The following is a 15,841-nucleotide window of genomic DNA, read 5'->3' as shown; positions in this document are numbered from 1 at the left end:
AAAGGAGGGGGGGGGGGGGAAACACGTTCTCTAGACCTTTTCTGGTTGTAACACACTAACAACATAAATCACATTAAAAATAAAAATATATATATATAGTATATATAATATATATATATAATGTATGTATACAGTATACATCTATACATCTGTAATGTATTCACAGCGCTTTACTTTTTCCACATTTTGGCTGTAACATTTTATTATGACCAGTCCTGGGTGTACCCCACTCTTGCCAAAAGACAGCAGGGATAGGCTCCAGCATACCTGTGACCCTAATCAGGACAAGCGGTATAGAAAATGGATGGATACATTTAATTATGTTACAGCCTTATTCCAAAATGGAATAAATTAGTTCTGCTCCCTAAAATTCTACAAACACCCCTTAAAGACAACATGAAAAACTTTTTTGGAAATGTTTGTAAATGTATCATAAAATAATGATAATAATACGAAGAAATCATTTGTACTTAAGTATTCACACCTTTTTCCGTGAAGCAGAAAATTAAGCTCAGGTCCATCCTGTTTCCACTGATGTTTCTACGCCTTCATTGGAGTCCACCTGTTAAAATTCAGTTGACTGGAGATGATTTGGGAAGGCACACACCTTATATAGTTGGCAAGAACACAAACCCAGCATCTGTAGACCTCCGAAACAGGATTGTCTTGAGGCACAAATCTGGGGAAGGTACAGAAAAAATTCTGTTGCTTTGAAAATTCAATGAGCATAGAGGCCTCCATCATCTGCAAATGAAAGAAGTTCTGAAGTTCTGAAACTTCCTAGAGCTGGACGACCATCTTAACAGAGACTGGGGGAGAAGGGCCTTACTCAGGCAGGTCACCAATAACCTGATGGTCACTCTGACAGTCCATCGTTCCTCTGTGGGGAGAGAACCTTCCAGAAGGACAACCGTGTTCTTCAGAGGAACTGAGAGACTAGTCAGGACAGAAGGAAAGAAGCAATGTACAGAGACATCCTGGATGAAAACCTACTCCACAGCACGCTTGATCTCGGACTGGGCCAACAGTTCATCTTTCAGCAGGACAACAATCAAGCATAATGCTAAGATATCAAAGAAGTGGTTTCAGGACAACACTGTGAATGTCCTTGAGTGGACCAGACAGAACCCAGACTTGAAACGCACTGAACATTTCTGGAGAGATGTGAAAATGGCTTCCCATCTAACGTGATGGAGTTTGAGAGGTGCTGCGAAGAGGAATGGGTGAAACTGTCCAAAGAAGCTTGTGGCATCATAATCAAAAAGGATTGAGGCTGTAACTGCTGCTGAAGGTGCATCACTGAGTAAAGGCTGTAAATACTTACAGAATGTTCGTGTGATTACTTAGTTTCCACCCAGCCATACAGTTTCTGTAGCCCCTATCCTTGTTAGGGTCACGGGTCAGCTGGAGCCTGTCCTAGCTGACTTCGGGCGAGAGGCGGGGTACACCCTTGCCAGCCAATCACAGGACACAGCAAACATTGTCATTATGGGGTGCTGTGTGTAGAATTTTGAGGAAAGAGAGGCTGTCACCTATATACAACGAAAAAAGAAAAAAAGTTGATTTATTTCAGTCATTTCAAAAAGTGAAACTTAACATGGCACTCCAAACCATCACATCACTTTGGAAATCAAGGTCCCAGAGTCTGGAGGAAGAGAGGAGAGGCACAGAATCCACGTTGCTTGAGGTCCAGTGTAAATTTTCCACACTCAGTGGTGGTTTGGGGTGCCATGTCATCTGTTGGTGTTGGTCCACTGTGTTTTCTGAGGTCCAAGGTCAGTGCAGCCATCTACCGGGAAGTTTTAGAGCACTTCATGCTTCCCGCTGCTGACCAACTTTATGAAAATGCAGATTTCATTTTCCAACAGGACTTGGCACCTGCACACAGTGCCAAAACTACCAGTACCTGCTTTAAGGGCCGTGGTATCCCTGTCCTTAATTGGCCAGCAAACTCGTCTGACCAAAACCTCATAGAAAATCTACGGGGTATTGTCAAGAGCAAAATGCGATACGCCAGACCCAACAATGCAGAAGAGCTTAAGGCCAATATCACAACAACCTGGGCTCTCACAACACCTGAGGAGTGCCACAGACTGATCGCCTCCATGCCACGCCGTGTTGCTGCAGTAATTCAGGCAAAAGGAGCCTGGAGTGCTGTGCATGTTCATGCTTTTCATGTTCAGACTTTTCAGTTGAACATTTCTAAAATCCTTTTTTTATTGGTCCTAACTAATATTCTAATTTTCTGAGATTTGGGATTTTCATTAGTTTTCAGTTATAATCATCAAAATTAAAAGAAACATTTGAAATATATCAGTCTGTGTGTAATGAATGTATATAACATACAAGTTTCACTTTTTGAATTAAATTACTGAAATAAATCAACTTTTTGGTCATATTCTAATTTCATGAGCAGCACATGTATTTTCCTGTACTTTATGACAGATAATAGCTTATTCAGTTATAAAATATGAAATGATGAGTCTCACATACAGAAAACACACGCATAAACACACACACACACACACACTACTGCAAATGCACACAACACCACGAAGAAGGTCATACATAACCTGTTTTCTCACAGCAAGCTCTCATCATCTCTTTTTGGCCACTCCCCACTTCAAAGGTACCTGTTCAAATCCACACCCTGTACCTCCTGCCATCCTTGTTAAAAAGGTCACCGCCTCTGAAGCTCATTAACAACATTCCCACGTCTTCCTTTATTTCGCATGAATCATTCAGGCTTCCTTTAATCACACAGGGGGTGGATCTGTCAGAAAGGTATTAATTTAACAAGATGTTTTGATGTTGCTTCATCCTGAGCGCCGTTTGTAATAGTTTGAAATTCTCATGTCAATAGGGTGGCCAGAATATTAGAAGCAGCTCTCAGTATGATACACTGCAAACTACAACCTCTATAATAAACATAACATTGAACAAAAAAGTGTTATTCCACTTTTATCAATATGGGGCAGAATCATTGGATTGGGCAGGTGTGCCCAGTGTTTTGGTCAAGTTTAGAGAGGAAGTGTTTGAACACGTTTTGATTTTATTTATTAGTTCTTTCTTCTTCTGTCACGTGAAAATTTGGTGTGTTTATGTCGCCATCTACTGATCACTTTTATGCGTGTTTTATGAGCGTCAAACAGACCAATGACATTGCTAAGTGTAAGCGTGCTTTGCCAAACATTACTGCAAAATTACTGTGAAACAAACATCACAAAACAATGTAAAATTGCTTGACTGAAAAATATTCATATAAATATGTGTATATGCATTTCACAGAATGACACATATATTCGGTTCCAGGTCAAAAATGAACAGTTCAACTAAATAGAGAAAGCTTAGAGCAATAACAGAAAAATAAATGTCATGCTTTCGAAGTACACTAGGTCCCCAACTTACCAACACAATTGGTTTCAGACGACCGTTCTTATGTTGAATTGTTCTTAAGTAGGGGAAAAGGTAATATTACCAATGATATAGGTACTACATGTACGTGTATACATATATACAGTATATGCGTATGTATGTAAATATGAGTTTGGATGCAGTAGTAACATTAAACGAGGATAATTAATGAAAAAAACAATAATAAAAGTGTTATAATAATACGTAATGATAAATGTTATTTACCTTTAAAGAGGAGTGGTCGAGCATACGTCGTTGTGGAGGAGTTGGAGGAGGAGTTATTGAAAAAAAGGACAAGTCGTCGTCGTCGGACTCTTCTAAAAGAGGTAGTGGTCTGTGGGTGGTGTAGAATTAAGTAGGCCTATTAACTCTTCATAAACTTTAATCACACGCTCTGTCCGGGTTGTATAATTTAGCTTTTCATTTAGCTTTATCTCCCCAGCGTCTAACTCTTCCTCTGTGGGTCCCATTAGCTCTAACGCTTCCTCTGTTGGTCCCATTATCAGTGTCACAGGGCCCTCTACTGGTCAAGCATGTACAGTAGCAGGATAAATACTGATTGAGCGACTGACTACAAGGCAAAATAAAATAAAATATAGACCAGTCGGCTTGTGTTCGTATCCGTGAATGTTCGCTAGTTGGGTGTTCGTAAGTTGGGGACCTAGTGTACATTATAATTGATTTTATTTTTCAAAACGTATTGAGTAGACATTGAAGTTGGCTGTAAAATGAATTAAAACTAAGCTAAACCATGGAAGCAAGAGGATTACAACCAAGTCACCAAGAGGATTACATGACTAAACAGAGCTTCGGACTTTGGACAGCCAGAGTTATATGGGTGCAAAAGGGGAAGGTAAGGTAAGGTAATTATAGATTTTATATCATCTGGATCAGTGATTGTCAGCTGGTGGATCGCGACACAAAAGTGGACCTCTTTTCATTTCAGTGCGTCATGGGTGTCGCTTTTATTCTGAAGTGAATTTTTTTTGTGCAGCAGGGTGTTGTGTCTTAATCCTCCTTAAGGTGGTGACAACACTCAGTAGTGCTTTGTGAAACCCGCTTTCATAAAAGAAGACCAACAAAATTTGTTAGTATATTGTGGCGATCTTGAGCGGCACAGGAAATGGTCAGAGGCATCTTCAGCTTGCTTTGAAGGAGTGCTCTTTATTTTAAAGCCAGGAGCCAACAAGACTCTCTGCGAACACGGTACAGACAGACAGAAGCCTAGCAACATAAATTGCGGTACGAACAAAACTAACACAATAACACAAATGGAACACACAATACAACTGAACCACACAGACTACGCAGGTATCAAAATAACGCTTACACACTGACATACTCTACAGTCTTCCCCGTTCATTGCGGTTAATTGGTTCCAGACCTGACCACGACACAGGAATTTCCACAAAGTAGGATGAAATATTAATAAACGGAATATATTCCTAGCGCAGAAAACTTGTTTGACTTTGTAAATACTGGTTTTAACATTATTAGAGCCCTGTAGACATGAAATAACACCCCCTTTTACACTTTTACACTCCTGTTATTCTTTGTTTACATCACATTACGCAGGCTACAGGATCACTGCATTGACATAACAGATGGCCGCGATTAGCATAGCAAGCTACCGAGAAAACTAGTTAGCCTCTCCAATTTACGCGTTCTAAACTTAAGAAAGAGTTTCAAACGGCGAGGGGAAGAAGGACAAATAAGCCCAAAACTTACCACTTCCGGATGGAATGAAAGGGGAACCTTTTTTCACTCAGTCTCAGCCATGGCATGTCGGCTCGGTTCTGCTGGCTCAGTCGCCAGTCTCCATGCAGTGTGAAAGTTAATGTAATCTAACGTCATGTCTCATAACATTACTGATGCCAAGTGACTCGAATTGTACATATAACTTGTCTTTGTATATTTTTTGACCAATAATAGGCCATAGTCAACCACAAAACAGCCATCACTTATTCATTTTTCTTTTCTAAATGCGAGTGAGGAAGCGATATTCAAACCGCAATATAGCGAGGGACGTCTGTACATGCAAAACTATACCTGCATCTACAACCCGCCAGGCATGCTGGGTGACCTTGAGATAGCTATTCTTCCCCACACGCTACACAACGGCACACAGTGTTATTTTGCACTACCTCATTTTCCAAGTGTCTTTTGGTTTAGATATTTGAGAAATTTGAGTTGAAAAATTTTGCCAACTTGAGTCAGCGCTTGTCATGAAGCGGTGACGGTGGGTGCTGCGACCAAACCGGTTGAGAACCACTGATCTAGATCATCAGGAGAGTGTGCATTTGGTGTATTTCATAGACAGAACCTTTAAAACCGATCAACATTTGCCTTCAACAAAAATGTGAGAAAGGAAGAATGAATATGCATCGGAAGATACACGAAGCAAGTGGACTCAGCAAATCATGGGAGACTTCAGCTCAGTGAGCAGGGGTGTTCATCGTGCGGCCGGGGGGCAATTTTCAGTTTGCAACTCATATTGCTTGGTATATTATAAAAACAAAATGAACCATTGATGAGATATCCTATTAGCTATTACACTGATTTGCTTTGTTACCTTTTTGTTCAAAGTGGCCCCCCGCCTGCGCATCCTGACAGGAAGAAGTTTGGACACCCCTGATCTGAAGGATGAACTCCACAAGTGAGTTTAGATTTTTCTTTAGCTTTTGTGCAATTCCACCAAAGTGTACCAGTGATGGCAAAGGAAAGGTGTGATGATTGCGACATAGGAAAGTGTCTTGCTGCCCAGTACAATATGAGCAACATGGGCCACGAGGTGATGGCGTCGCTCTGCAAACACCTTCACATTCCCACTGCTCATTGCTAGTTTTACTTTGAGTTTGATTGTACAGTGATTGTTATGTTTATAATTCTATGACTGATACAAAAGCTATATAAAATACCGACACATTGCTCATCAAAATTTTAAAACTAGTTGATAAATTGCAAGAATTTACATTTTGCACTGTTGGACCTGCAGGTGGTTCTAAGTGGAGCTTCAAAATGCAAAAAGAAAAAATGAAAGTGAGACAAAATTTTTTTTGGGAGTAACCAATTTATTGCAAATAACCATTAAAGTGAAATAGGCTGTTCATCAGCTGATCAAAAGTTTAAGACCGCAGCCTTTAAAAGCTTGGCATAAATGTGGAGTCAGTGTCTTTTTCTGTCAGGTATTCATACAGTCATGATCTCTTGAAGGCAAAGGCAAAAAAAGCTTTCTTTCTTTGAACACAGTCGGATTGTTGAGCTGCATGAGCAAGGCTTCTCACATCTGCTGAGGTTGGACTCAGTAAGACAGTCATTTTCCACTTCTTAAAGATCCTGAGGGTTATGAACAAAAAAAAGTCAAGTTGTGGACACAAAAAAATATCACCGGCCCTGAGCCGGAGGGGCCGATTGCGATTGGCTGTCCGTCAAGACACAAGACGATCCTCGGGCCAAATGAAGGTTGTTGCTGGTGCCGAGTGCAGTCCATCTGCAAGAAAAGGGTTAAGAACAACAAACATCTTCAAAGGGCTCATTTCCTTCAACACCACAAAATTGCCCATTTGGAATTTGCAGGAGAGAACCAAACATGGGATATTGACAGGTGAAAGATCTAAAGTCATTAACATCTGCTCCTCAGTGTTTGTCCTTTCTGTTAAGTTTCCCTCCGTCTCGAAGTCCCTGCATGCAAGTTTGCCATCCCTCGCATCCTTCACTATGGTTACAAAAAGGTACATCAAAGAAACCCTGCAAGCTATGACATCATCCACCAGCATATTGGCTCCCATTCCAACGGCCCTCCTGAAGCCACTCATTCCCATTGTGAGCCAAACTGTCACCCAGTCTGTTAATCTTCCAAAGACGCTGTCATGCGTCCTATCCTCAAGAAGCCCTCATTAGACCCAAAAGTGCTAGCCAAGTACAGGCCTATCTCCAGCCCTTCTTGTCCGTGGTCGTAGAGAAGATCGTGGTCTCACAGTTTCAGAACCATCTTAAGCGGAACAATCTGTTTGAGAAGTTCCAGTCAGGCTTTCACTCAGCCCACAGCACAGAAACAGCACTGCTCAGGGTGACGAATGACTTACTGATGGCAGCCGACACGGGCCCATCAGCCCTATTCGTTCTTCTCGACCTAACGGGAGCGGCCTTTGACACAATGGTCCACAACATCCTTCCAGAACGCCTCCACAACACTGTTGGACAGTCAGGAAGTGCACTGCAGGGGCTCCAGTCCTATCTATCTGGCAGGACAGAATGTGTTTTGCTGGGTAGGTAAACGTCCAGGCTGCTCCCTGTCACATGTGGTGTTCCACATAGCAACACATCATCCCGACCCTAAAATCACTGCACTGGCACCCCGTCTCATCCCAGATGGAGTACAAAATCCTTCTCCTCACCCATAAATGCATCACTGGTCAGGTACCAGCTTACCCACAATAATTCCCCAAACATCCGCCCGTCACGTCAGATCTTCATGCAGAATGCTCCTCCAGGTCCAGGCGTAATTATTTTTTGGCGTAATTAACGCACACGCATCATGGAAAGCCACGGCTCTCTGTTATGACAACAGACGGCGGCACAGTGTAGCTCCCCACAGAGTCTGATGCTCTTTTATAACTTTATTCTGACCTGAACACATCAACAGCAGTGCAGTTCCAACACCATATATGTTGGTCGCGAACGGATCGGCTCTAAGAGCCGGCTCTTTGAAATGAACGACAGGAGCCGGCTGGCGTTGTTGGGAGCCAATTGGGAGCCGATCGTTTTTTTCTGTGTCTTTTTTTCTGTTAAAGGTGAATGTCATTGGTCAAGATGTGTGGCGCGTCCGTCTCTGTGTCCACACTGAGCAGGGGGAGGGGCGGGGTTAAACATGCTCTGGTGTTCTTACAGGTGATTCGTTCGTGAGAAAGAGATTTGACCTATTTTCACCTACTTTGTCTATTGAGATGGGTCTTTGTTTGTATTTTATAAAATAAGATTATATTATAATATATTTTTGTAGCTGTTCATTGAGGTTTAACTAAAACAATGTAAATAGTAAACATTTGATATGATGTATTTTTTACATGAGTAATTCATTGGACACAATACACATCATTTGTTAATAATAATAACATCAACAACGTCTTTATTATGCGTGTGTGTATGGTCTAAATAAACAGAAATGCAAAGAAAAACAATACGTGGATATTCTTATCACTCACTGTATAACTCTTAAAGTGCTTAACAATTTTCTGCGTTTAAATATCGGAAATCACACAAAATTCCCTCAAAACATGTGAATTTAACTTAAATGACGTGGTGTCTTTGAACGCAACTCATCATTGCCTGAAGAAACCAGCGTTAGGTCAGCTTAACTCTCTTAACTTGATTTAAATTTTCAGTTCATTTAGCGCTGTTAATACATACAAATAAATATAATCCTGCCCTGTCATTTATCTTTCTTTCAAATCCCAAAATACAGTAATAATGGGCATATTTCAAACATAGTGTGACGTGGGGATTTATCATGATTAATTTGAAAACCGTGATTAATCTGATTAAAAATTTGAATCATTTGACAGCCGTACTGTTATTATTTGTAGTACACTTTTCATTCCAGCGGAGTCTCATAATAATAATAACATCTATTACTATTTTGGGCAGGGGGGGCTTTAAGCCACCTTTCAGACAGCTGTGGTCATTTTTACTTTTGCAAAGAGACATATCCGTCGCGCAGTAGTGTCCTTTGTCCTGTTCTTTTTTTCACAACATATGTTTTAGCCTGGGAGAAATGAATTATTTGATAATGGGGAGAAAAAAAATGAACCCTAACCTAGTTCCCATAAAAAGGCCGAAAAAGGTCATACGTTTTTGCTCAATACCGGTAAATGTTTCTCCCATGTCAAGTCATGTCTGCAGTTTCTGACCATATTGATTTTATTACAACGACTCCTTTCCAACTGACTTGGCTGCTGTTCAAAGATTCACTCAGCCTCTTTTTTTTTTCCTGACTATAGGAACCACACACTGTTAGAGCAAGCCATTTTTCTCTTACATCACAAACTGAAACATGATCTGAAAGAGGAGGGCCTTCATAAGGAGGACGGACGCAAGTAAGGAAGTGGGAGGACTGGATCAGGGAACAGTCAACTGTAAGGGCGGCAGAGTTTCTGGTTGTGTCTGCTGCCGTGTACACCAAATGTTAAGAGGTCCTGTGAGACACTCGTTTGCGGAGTGCGACTACACTGAATGCTGGCAGGTTAACAAAAAACTGTCACAGGTTACTGAAGCCCAGTGTTGACACACAGGTAAGGCAAATAAAATAGCCTTGGGTGTTTTGCTTGGTGCCATGTAACATATCGTGAACCAGAGAGCAATAAGGTAACCGACTTTATGACTTGGGTCACAGCTGGGGAGCGTCGTGTGCACTGTACTGCATTCAACTGAAGTGTTCCTAATAATCTGCCCCCTTGACATCAGCTGGATGTGATCCAGTTCAGAACCACGACATGCAAACACCATTATCAAATCCAGCTACAGTATATACAGTATACGATGAACGTTGGTGACTGACATTGTTGGCTACGTTAAAGAGCTCTGTGCAAGTCTGAAGAATAGGTTGTGATATGCCGCTTGTGTCTAAAATGGAATGTGGGATTGCCAGTGTGAATGTCTTCCTTGGCTGAGGCCCCTTAGGAGCACTTGGATGGTCTGACTCTGGTTTGGAGTGTTAATGTTGGATGGTTAACAGTGTGACACTTTCACAACATCAGCTTGTTAAAGGAAAACTGCACTTTTTTTTGGAATTTTGCCCATCATCCACAATCCTTAAGTGAGACAAGAACACAACTTTCCCTTTTATGTGTTTCCAACCACCGGGCCGCGGCTTTCATCTCATATTTGGTCCCAAATGCTGATACCATGCGGGAATGCATCAAGGTAGGAGTTGATGACGTTATTGAGCGCTAATGTAAATATTTGTCTGGTCCACAACCTCAAGCTAATTCATTCCTGTTATGACACACAGCAAACAGCAAAGCTATAATCTATTCTCCGTGCTCGTACTAGTGCTACTGGGTCTGTATTCATTGTGTACATTTAATTTGATATTGTTCCTGTCCCACTGTATGTGGTGTGTAAAAGTATTTGCCCCCTTCCAATAACTTGCAATGAGTCTCTTACAGCACTGTGGAGGAATTTTGGCAGAATTGTTGTAATTCAGCCACACTGGAGGGTTTTCCAGCATGAAGCGCCTTTTTAAGGTCATGCCACAGCATCTCAATAGGAGGGTCTTTTGTGACGTCTTGGATGAGTCGTCTCTGCGCTCTTGGGGTAACTTTGGTTGGTCGGCCACTCCTGGGAAGGTTCACCACTGTTCCATGTTTTCGCCATTTCATGGATAATGGCTCTCACTGTGGTTCGCTGGAGTCCCAAAGCTTTAAAAATGGCTTTATAACCTTTTCCAGGCTGATAGAGCTTAATTAAATTCTTTCCCATTTGTTCCTGAATTTCTTTAGATCTCCGCATGATGTCTAGCTTTTGAGGATCTTTTGGTCTACTTCACTTTGTCAGGCAGGTCCTATTTAAGTGATTTCTTGATTGAGAACAGGTGGCAGTAATCAGGCCTGGGTGTGGCTAGAGAAACTGAACTCAGGCGTGATAAACCACAGTTATGTTTTAACAGGGAAGGGGCACTTTTTCCACACAGGGCCATGGAGGTTTGGACTTTTTTTCTCCCTTAACAATAAAAAGTTTAAAATTCTTTAAAAAAAAAAAAAAAAAAAAAGTAAAACTGCCTTTTCTGTTCATTTTTGTTGTCATTGACTAATATTTCAATTTGTTTGATGATCGGAAACATTTAAGTGTGACAAACATGCAAAAAATAAAAGAACTCATGAAGAGGGCAAACACTTTTTCACAGCACTGTAATAAATAAATAGCATTTGATCACTATAATACATGTATATGACACGCCCACAACGTGCTCTCTATGCTGTTGTTGTTAACGGAAGTCGTGTTAGTTTCCGTGTGATCTGTGAAATCAATGCACCCAGGGAATAAGTTGTGGTAACGCTTAAAAGGTATTACATGTTATCATGAATGTGCCTTTTACTGCGCGGTTACCGCACATATATAAAACTTAAAATAGTTGGAATAGGTGAATCCACATTACCTGCATTGTTAGTGAAAAACTGCCATCAAGAGGCGGCTATTGAGAGTGCGCAGAAAAGGGAACAACGTGCGATCTCGTCTCATATAGGGATTGTGGATGATGGGCACGTTTTCCTTTAAGATCCAGCATGAAGCAGTTTGACCAGACACAGACAAATATTCATTTGGGTATCGGAAAAAATTTGAAAACATTTTTTCAACCAAAGGGAACTATTATCCTCTTTTTTTGGGCTATCGTCTTAATGAGCAACCTATATTTTACATGAAAAAAAAAACTCCAAAGGAGTCATTGCCTCACCAGCCACGAACCTCAACTTAAGGGGCTTAAGGGGAATGAATGAATAGTTGAGTAACTGAACAAGATGAACCTGAAACATCCCCTGGGTCACTCATTAAAGACAATGGTTCACTAAAAGGACTTTTGCACACCATCCACACGTTTCTCTGTTTGGTTAACATGTTTATTCTTTAAACAGGCTTGAGGCATAAGCAGGAGAACTACACAGCTGCGACTACTAAAGTGAAGTCAGTTAGCAAAGACTCGTCTTTCCTCTCACCAGATGGAGCACATCTCTTTCCCACCGCTGACCCGCTTCGCCATTTGCGGGGGCACCCATGGCAATGAGATGACGGGGATACACGTGGTGCGACAAATGGAGAAAAACAAGGTAGTGGAGGTCGAGGATGTGTCTGTAATGACTGTGCTTTCCAATCCGGATGCTATTAAAGTGTGTAGAAGGTACATGGAGACAGATCTCAATCGTTGCTTCACAAGTGCTTTGCTAAGGTATGTTGGGGAAAAACTGCTACCTCAGCATTTATAAGATATGTCACACTGCTAACCTTTGTCCTTCTTTTTCGGCACTTTCAGCGCCCCCTTAAATGCCTCCTCGCCCCACGAGATGAAGCGAGCTCACGAACTGAACGCTCTGCTTGGGCCCAAAGGAAGCCCAGACGCTGTGGACCTGCTGTGTGACCTCCACAACACTACCTCCAACATGGGCCTCTGCTTCATTCTTTTCAACTACGACTGGATCGCGCTGCACATTTGTAAATATGTGCAGGTAAATCATACATTGAAACCGCACAAACTGCTGGGAAATGCTTGGAAAATGTTTTCATTTGACCTAGAATTTTCAGAAAAGGAACGGAAAATGTATTCTAAAGCGCTTTTTCCCCCATTCGTCCATTTTCCGTATCGCACCGTACCATATGCTGGAGTCTATCCCAGCTGTCTTTTCGGGCAATAGACGGAGTACGCCCTGGACTGGTTGCCAGCCAATCGCAGGGCACATATAGACAAACAACCATTCACGCTCACATTCACACCTATGGGCAATTTAGAGTTTCCAATTATCCTAGCTTGCATATTTTTGGGAGGAAGTACCCGGAGAGAACCCGCACATGCAAAATACAAACAGACATGTTTCAACGGAGATACACACTCACTGTTAGGCCAACATGCTAACCACTAGGTCATTGTGTGGCTCCAAAGAGAAAAATGGTAATGTCAAAAATAGAACTTAAAAACAGGAAGTTAACATTGAAAGCCATATACTGTACATACAAATATACGAAAGCAATATCGTATTGCTTTGTTTTTTCATATTATAAAGTTTCACAATAAACAGCTGTTACTTGGATATGCTGTTTTCGCACTTTCATGACTCGGCACAATGTGTGAAGTATTTTACAAATTTTATGATGATAAAAGTTGACACCTGGAAAAAATAAATTTTCGTTATTTCATATTTGTAATCAGAAGAAGTCCAAAATGTAGCTTGATCCTAGAATTGTGAGCAAATCCCACTTATTAAAATTGAAATGACGCTCCAGAAAGAGTTATTTAACTTTGGCTATAACATTACAAACATTACAATTGTCCTACAAATTTTCCTCATTGCTATTTAGGGGTTACAGTAATCCCTCATTTATCGCGGTTGATTGGTTCCAGACTCGACCGTCATAAGTGAAAAATTGCAGGAGTAGGACTCCTTATTTATAAATACAATATTTTCGTAATTACAACTTGGAAAACCTGCTTGACCTTCTAAATACCCTTTTTAACATTAGAGCATGCTATACATTAATTAACGCTCACAAAAAGTTAGGGATATTCACAACTGTTATGTTAGAGAACAGCAAGTTGTGCATTATGTGCGTTACGTATTGAACATGAGCATTTAAAATTAGAGAAACTCAAATTAAGTTCACCCGTAAACATTTTAGGTTCATCCTGAAATGTATCTGAAATATCCCTAACTTCTTGTGACTAGTATATTTAATAGTAATATACTGTAGTAGACAAAAGAAGAGAAAACAAGCCATTTAAGACATAAATAAGACTTGTACTCATGTGTGTTGTTGTAAATGTGTTCCGGCGCTAGGGGACTTTGCGTGGGTTACGGCCGCAACAGAAGCCCGTGTTAGGGATTATTGTGCCTTGAGAGGTGAGATCATTCAAACCTGCAATAAAAGCCTGTTGTTCCGGCGATCGGGCCTGGTGCTTGTGTGTCTCACAGTTACATTGCCTAGTGAGGAGGGCAGAATACTACATCTCATCACAGTCTTTGAATGCGCCTTCTGAATGTCTTATATTCGTATTTTAGTTAATTCATCAATTTTTTTAAAAATACGTAATATTTGCTTAAATATGTATATTTTTGACTAATCATATTCAACCACCAAACAGCATGATTCTTTAAAATTAAATAAATAGACTTTTGAAAAACCGTGATAGAATGAAGCTGCAAAATTCGAAGCGCGAAGTGGCGAGGGATGACTGTACTTGTCTACTACAGTTGAAGTGTTTGGTCTTCTAGTTGTGTTGTCTAATCTTTGCTCAATTAACCTCACACACAAGCTGAGAAAAAAATGTATACAAAGTACTGATGATACTTATTTTTCCAGAGTAAAAGCTCATATGGGACCATAGCAGTTATCCAGCTGGTTGTACCGGATTCAGAGTCCTTCTCACTTGAAACTGTAGGCAAACATGGCTTCTGTAAGTGTGTGTGTGCATGTGTTGCATGAAAGTGGTCATTCTGTATTGGATAGGTAATTTTAAAAGAAAAGTAATGACAATAATTCATATTTTTGGATGAAATATAATGACATTACAGTGATAGAGTTTAACCATGGTAAAAAAAAATAAAAAATTGTCATGTACCAGTACTATGTTCTAAGGATGCAATTTGTGTCCTAGAAAGGAACCGAATTTCTAATTTGGGACGAGCGCCGTTCTGACCATTTCTTTTTTTTGTGTGTAGCGTTGGAGGTCGGTCCTCAACCCACTGGTGTAGTCAGAGCTGACATATACAACATGGTGATGGAAACATTAGATCTCATCATCGAATGGCTTCAAAAATTCAATTCTGGTGAATATTATGATTCATGTAAAAATCTTTTTTTCTTGTAATATTGATTTCATTCACAGAAACATTTGTTCTTGTAATATTGCAACTTTTTTTTTTTAAATCAGTTATTCTCACAATCTTGTGACTTTTATTTATGTACAAATATTTGAGTTATTGTATTATTTTTCTCTTGTTAGTGTGACCCATAGACACCTTTGTAGTTTTACATACATACAATAGCTAAAAGCATTATATCGTCCAATGATTAAAGACAAACTGTCTTCAATTTGACAGGATGCACTTTTGAGGGTGGTGAAATGGAGGCATTCAACTGGACCAAGACCATCGACTACCCAAGAGATCCCACTACCCATGAGATCACGGCTGCTATTCATCCCCACCTACAGGTACTTTGTGTTCAATTCTTCCAGTGTACTGTACCCCGACCAAAAAAAGCCTTGATTCTTAAGTGCACTCACTTGCTCTACAGGACAACGACTTCAAGCTTCTCCATCCAGGAGACCCCATTTTCCAGTCATTTACCGGGGAGACTATAAAGCACGAGGGAGAGGCGGCCTATCCATTTTTTGTGAACGAATGTGCCTACTACGAAAAGAAGATTGCCTTCCATTTAGCTCAGAAAGTAAGCATTAGCATCCCATCCATCAGCATGCAGAAGGAAAACGCTTGAAACTGGAGTCACTTGTACACACAGTGTGTACAGTAAATGCCTAATGCAATGACGGTGGTACACAATGCAGGTAAAGCGGTTATTTTCTTTGAGAATTTCACAAACTTACACTGATTTTTATGTAACTTGCATGTTTTCATTGCAAATGAACATGAATGAAGATTAAAATATATTACCCTGTGGCGGACAATGACTTTATGTGACACGTTTTGCAAACATGACACAA

General features: G+C 40.6%; 1 protein-coding gene across 5 annotated transcripts; it reads left to right on the top strand.

The window, feature by feature from the left end:
- Positions 1-4,239: 4,239 nt before the first annotated feature.
- LOC129183102 (N-acyl-aromatic-L-amino acid amidohydrolase (carboxylate-forming) B-like) lies at positions 4,240-15,799 on the top strand. Of its 5 annotated transcripts, none has more exons than XM_054779965.1 (8): positions 4,240-4,267; positions 6,001-6,070; positions 12,129-12,355; positions 12,440-12,632; positions 14,479-14,572; positions 14,838-14,945; positions 15,219-15,331; positions 15,415-15,799. In XM_054779965.1, exons 3-8 carry the CDS (start codon positions 12,129-12,131, stop codon positions 15,613-15,615), a joined length of 936 nt encoding a protein of 311 aa, XP_054635940.1. In that variant the 5' UTR covers positions 4,240-4,267; positions 6,001-6,070; the 3' UTR covers positions 15,616-15,799. The 5 variants fall into 5 exon arrangements, with proteins under 5 accessions (XP_054635940.1, XP_054635943.1, XP_054635941.1 ...); XM_054779968.1 differs by having other exon boundaries at positions 4,262-4,620; XM_054779966.1 differs by having other exon boundaries at positions 4,262-4,656.
- Positions 15,800-15,841: the final 42 nt, after the last annotated feature.

The sequence above is a fragment of the Dunckerocampus dactyliophorus genome, chromosome 6 (genome assembly GCF_027744805.1).
Source record: "Dunckerocampus dactyliophorus isolate RoL2022-P2 chromosome 6, RoL_Ddac_1.1, whole genome shotgun sequence".
NCBI lineage: Eukaryota > Metazoa > Chordata > Actinopteri > Syngnathiformes > Syngnathidae > Dunckerocampus > Dunckerocampus dactyliophorus.
This window is presented reverse-complemented; position numbering and strand designations above follow the sequence as displayed.

What these genes read in the sequence shown, in the direction of transcription:
- LOC129183102 (XM_054779965.1), top strand. Translation starts at nt 12,129, where the DNA reads ATGGAGCACATCTCTTTCCCACCGCTGACCCGCTTCGCCATTTGCGGG. An exon ending in ACATTTGTAAATATGTGCAG is followed by an intron (nt 12,633 to 14,478) that starts GTAAATCATACA and finishes TTATTTTTCCAG; the next exon opens with AGTAAAAGCTCATATGGGAC. An exon ending in GCTTCAAAAATTCAATTCTG is followed by an intron (nt 14,946 to 15,218) that starts GTGAATATTATG and finishes TCAATTTGACAG; the next exon opens with GATGCACTTTTGAGGGTGGT.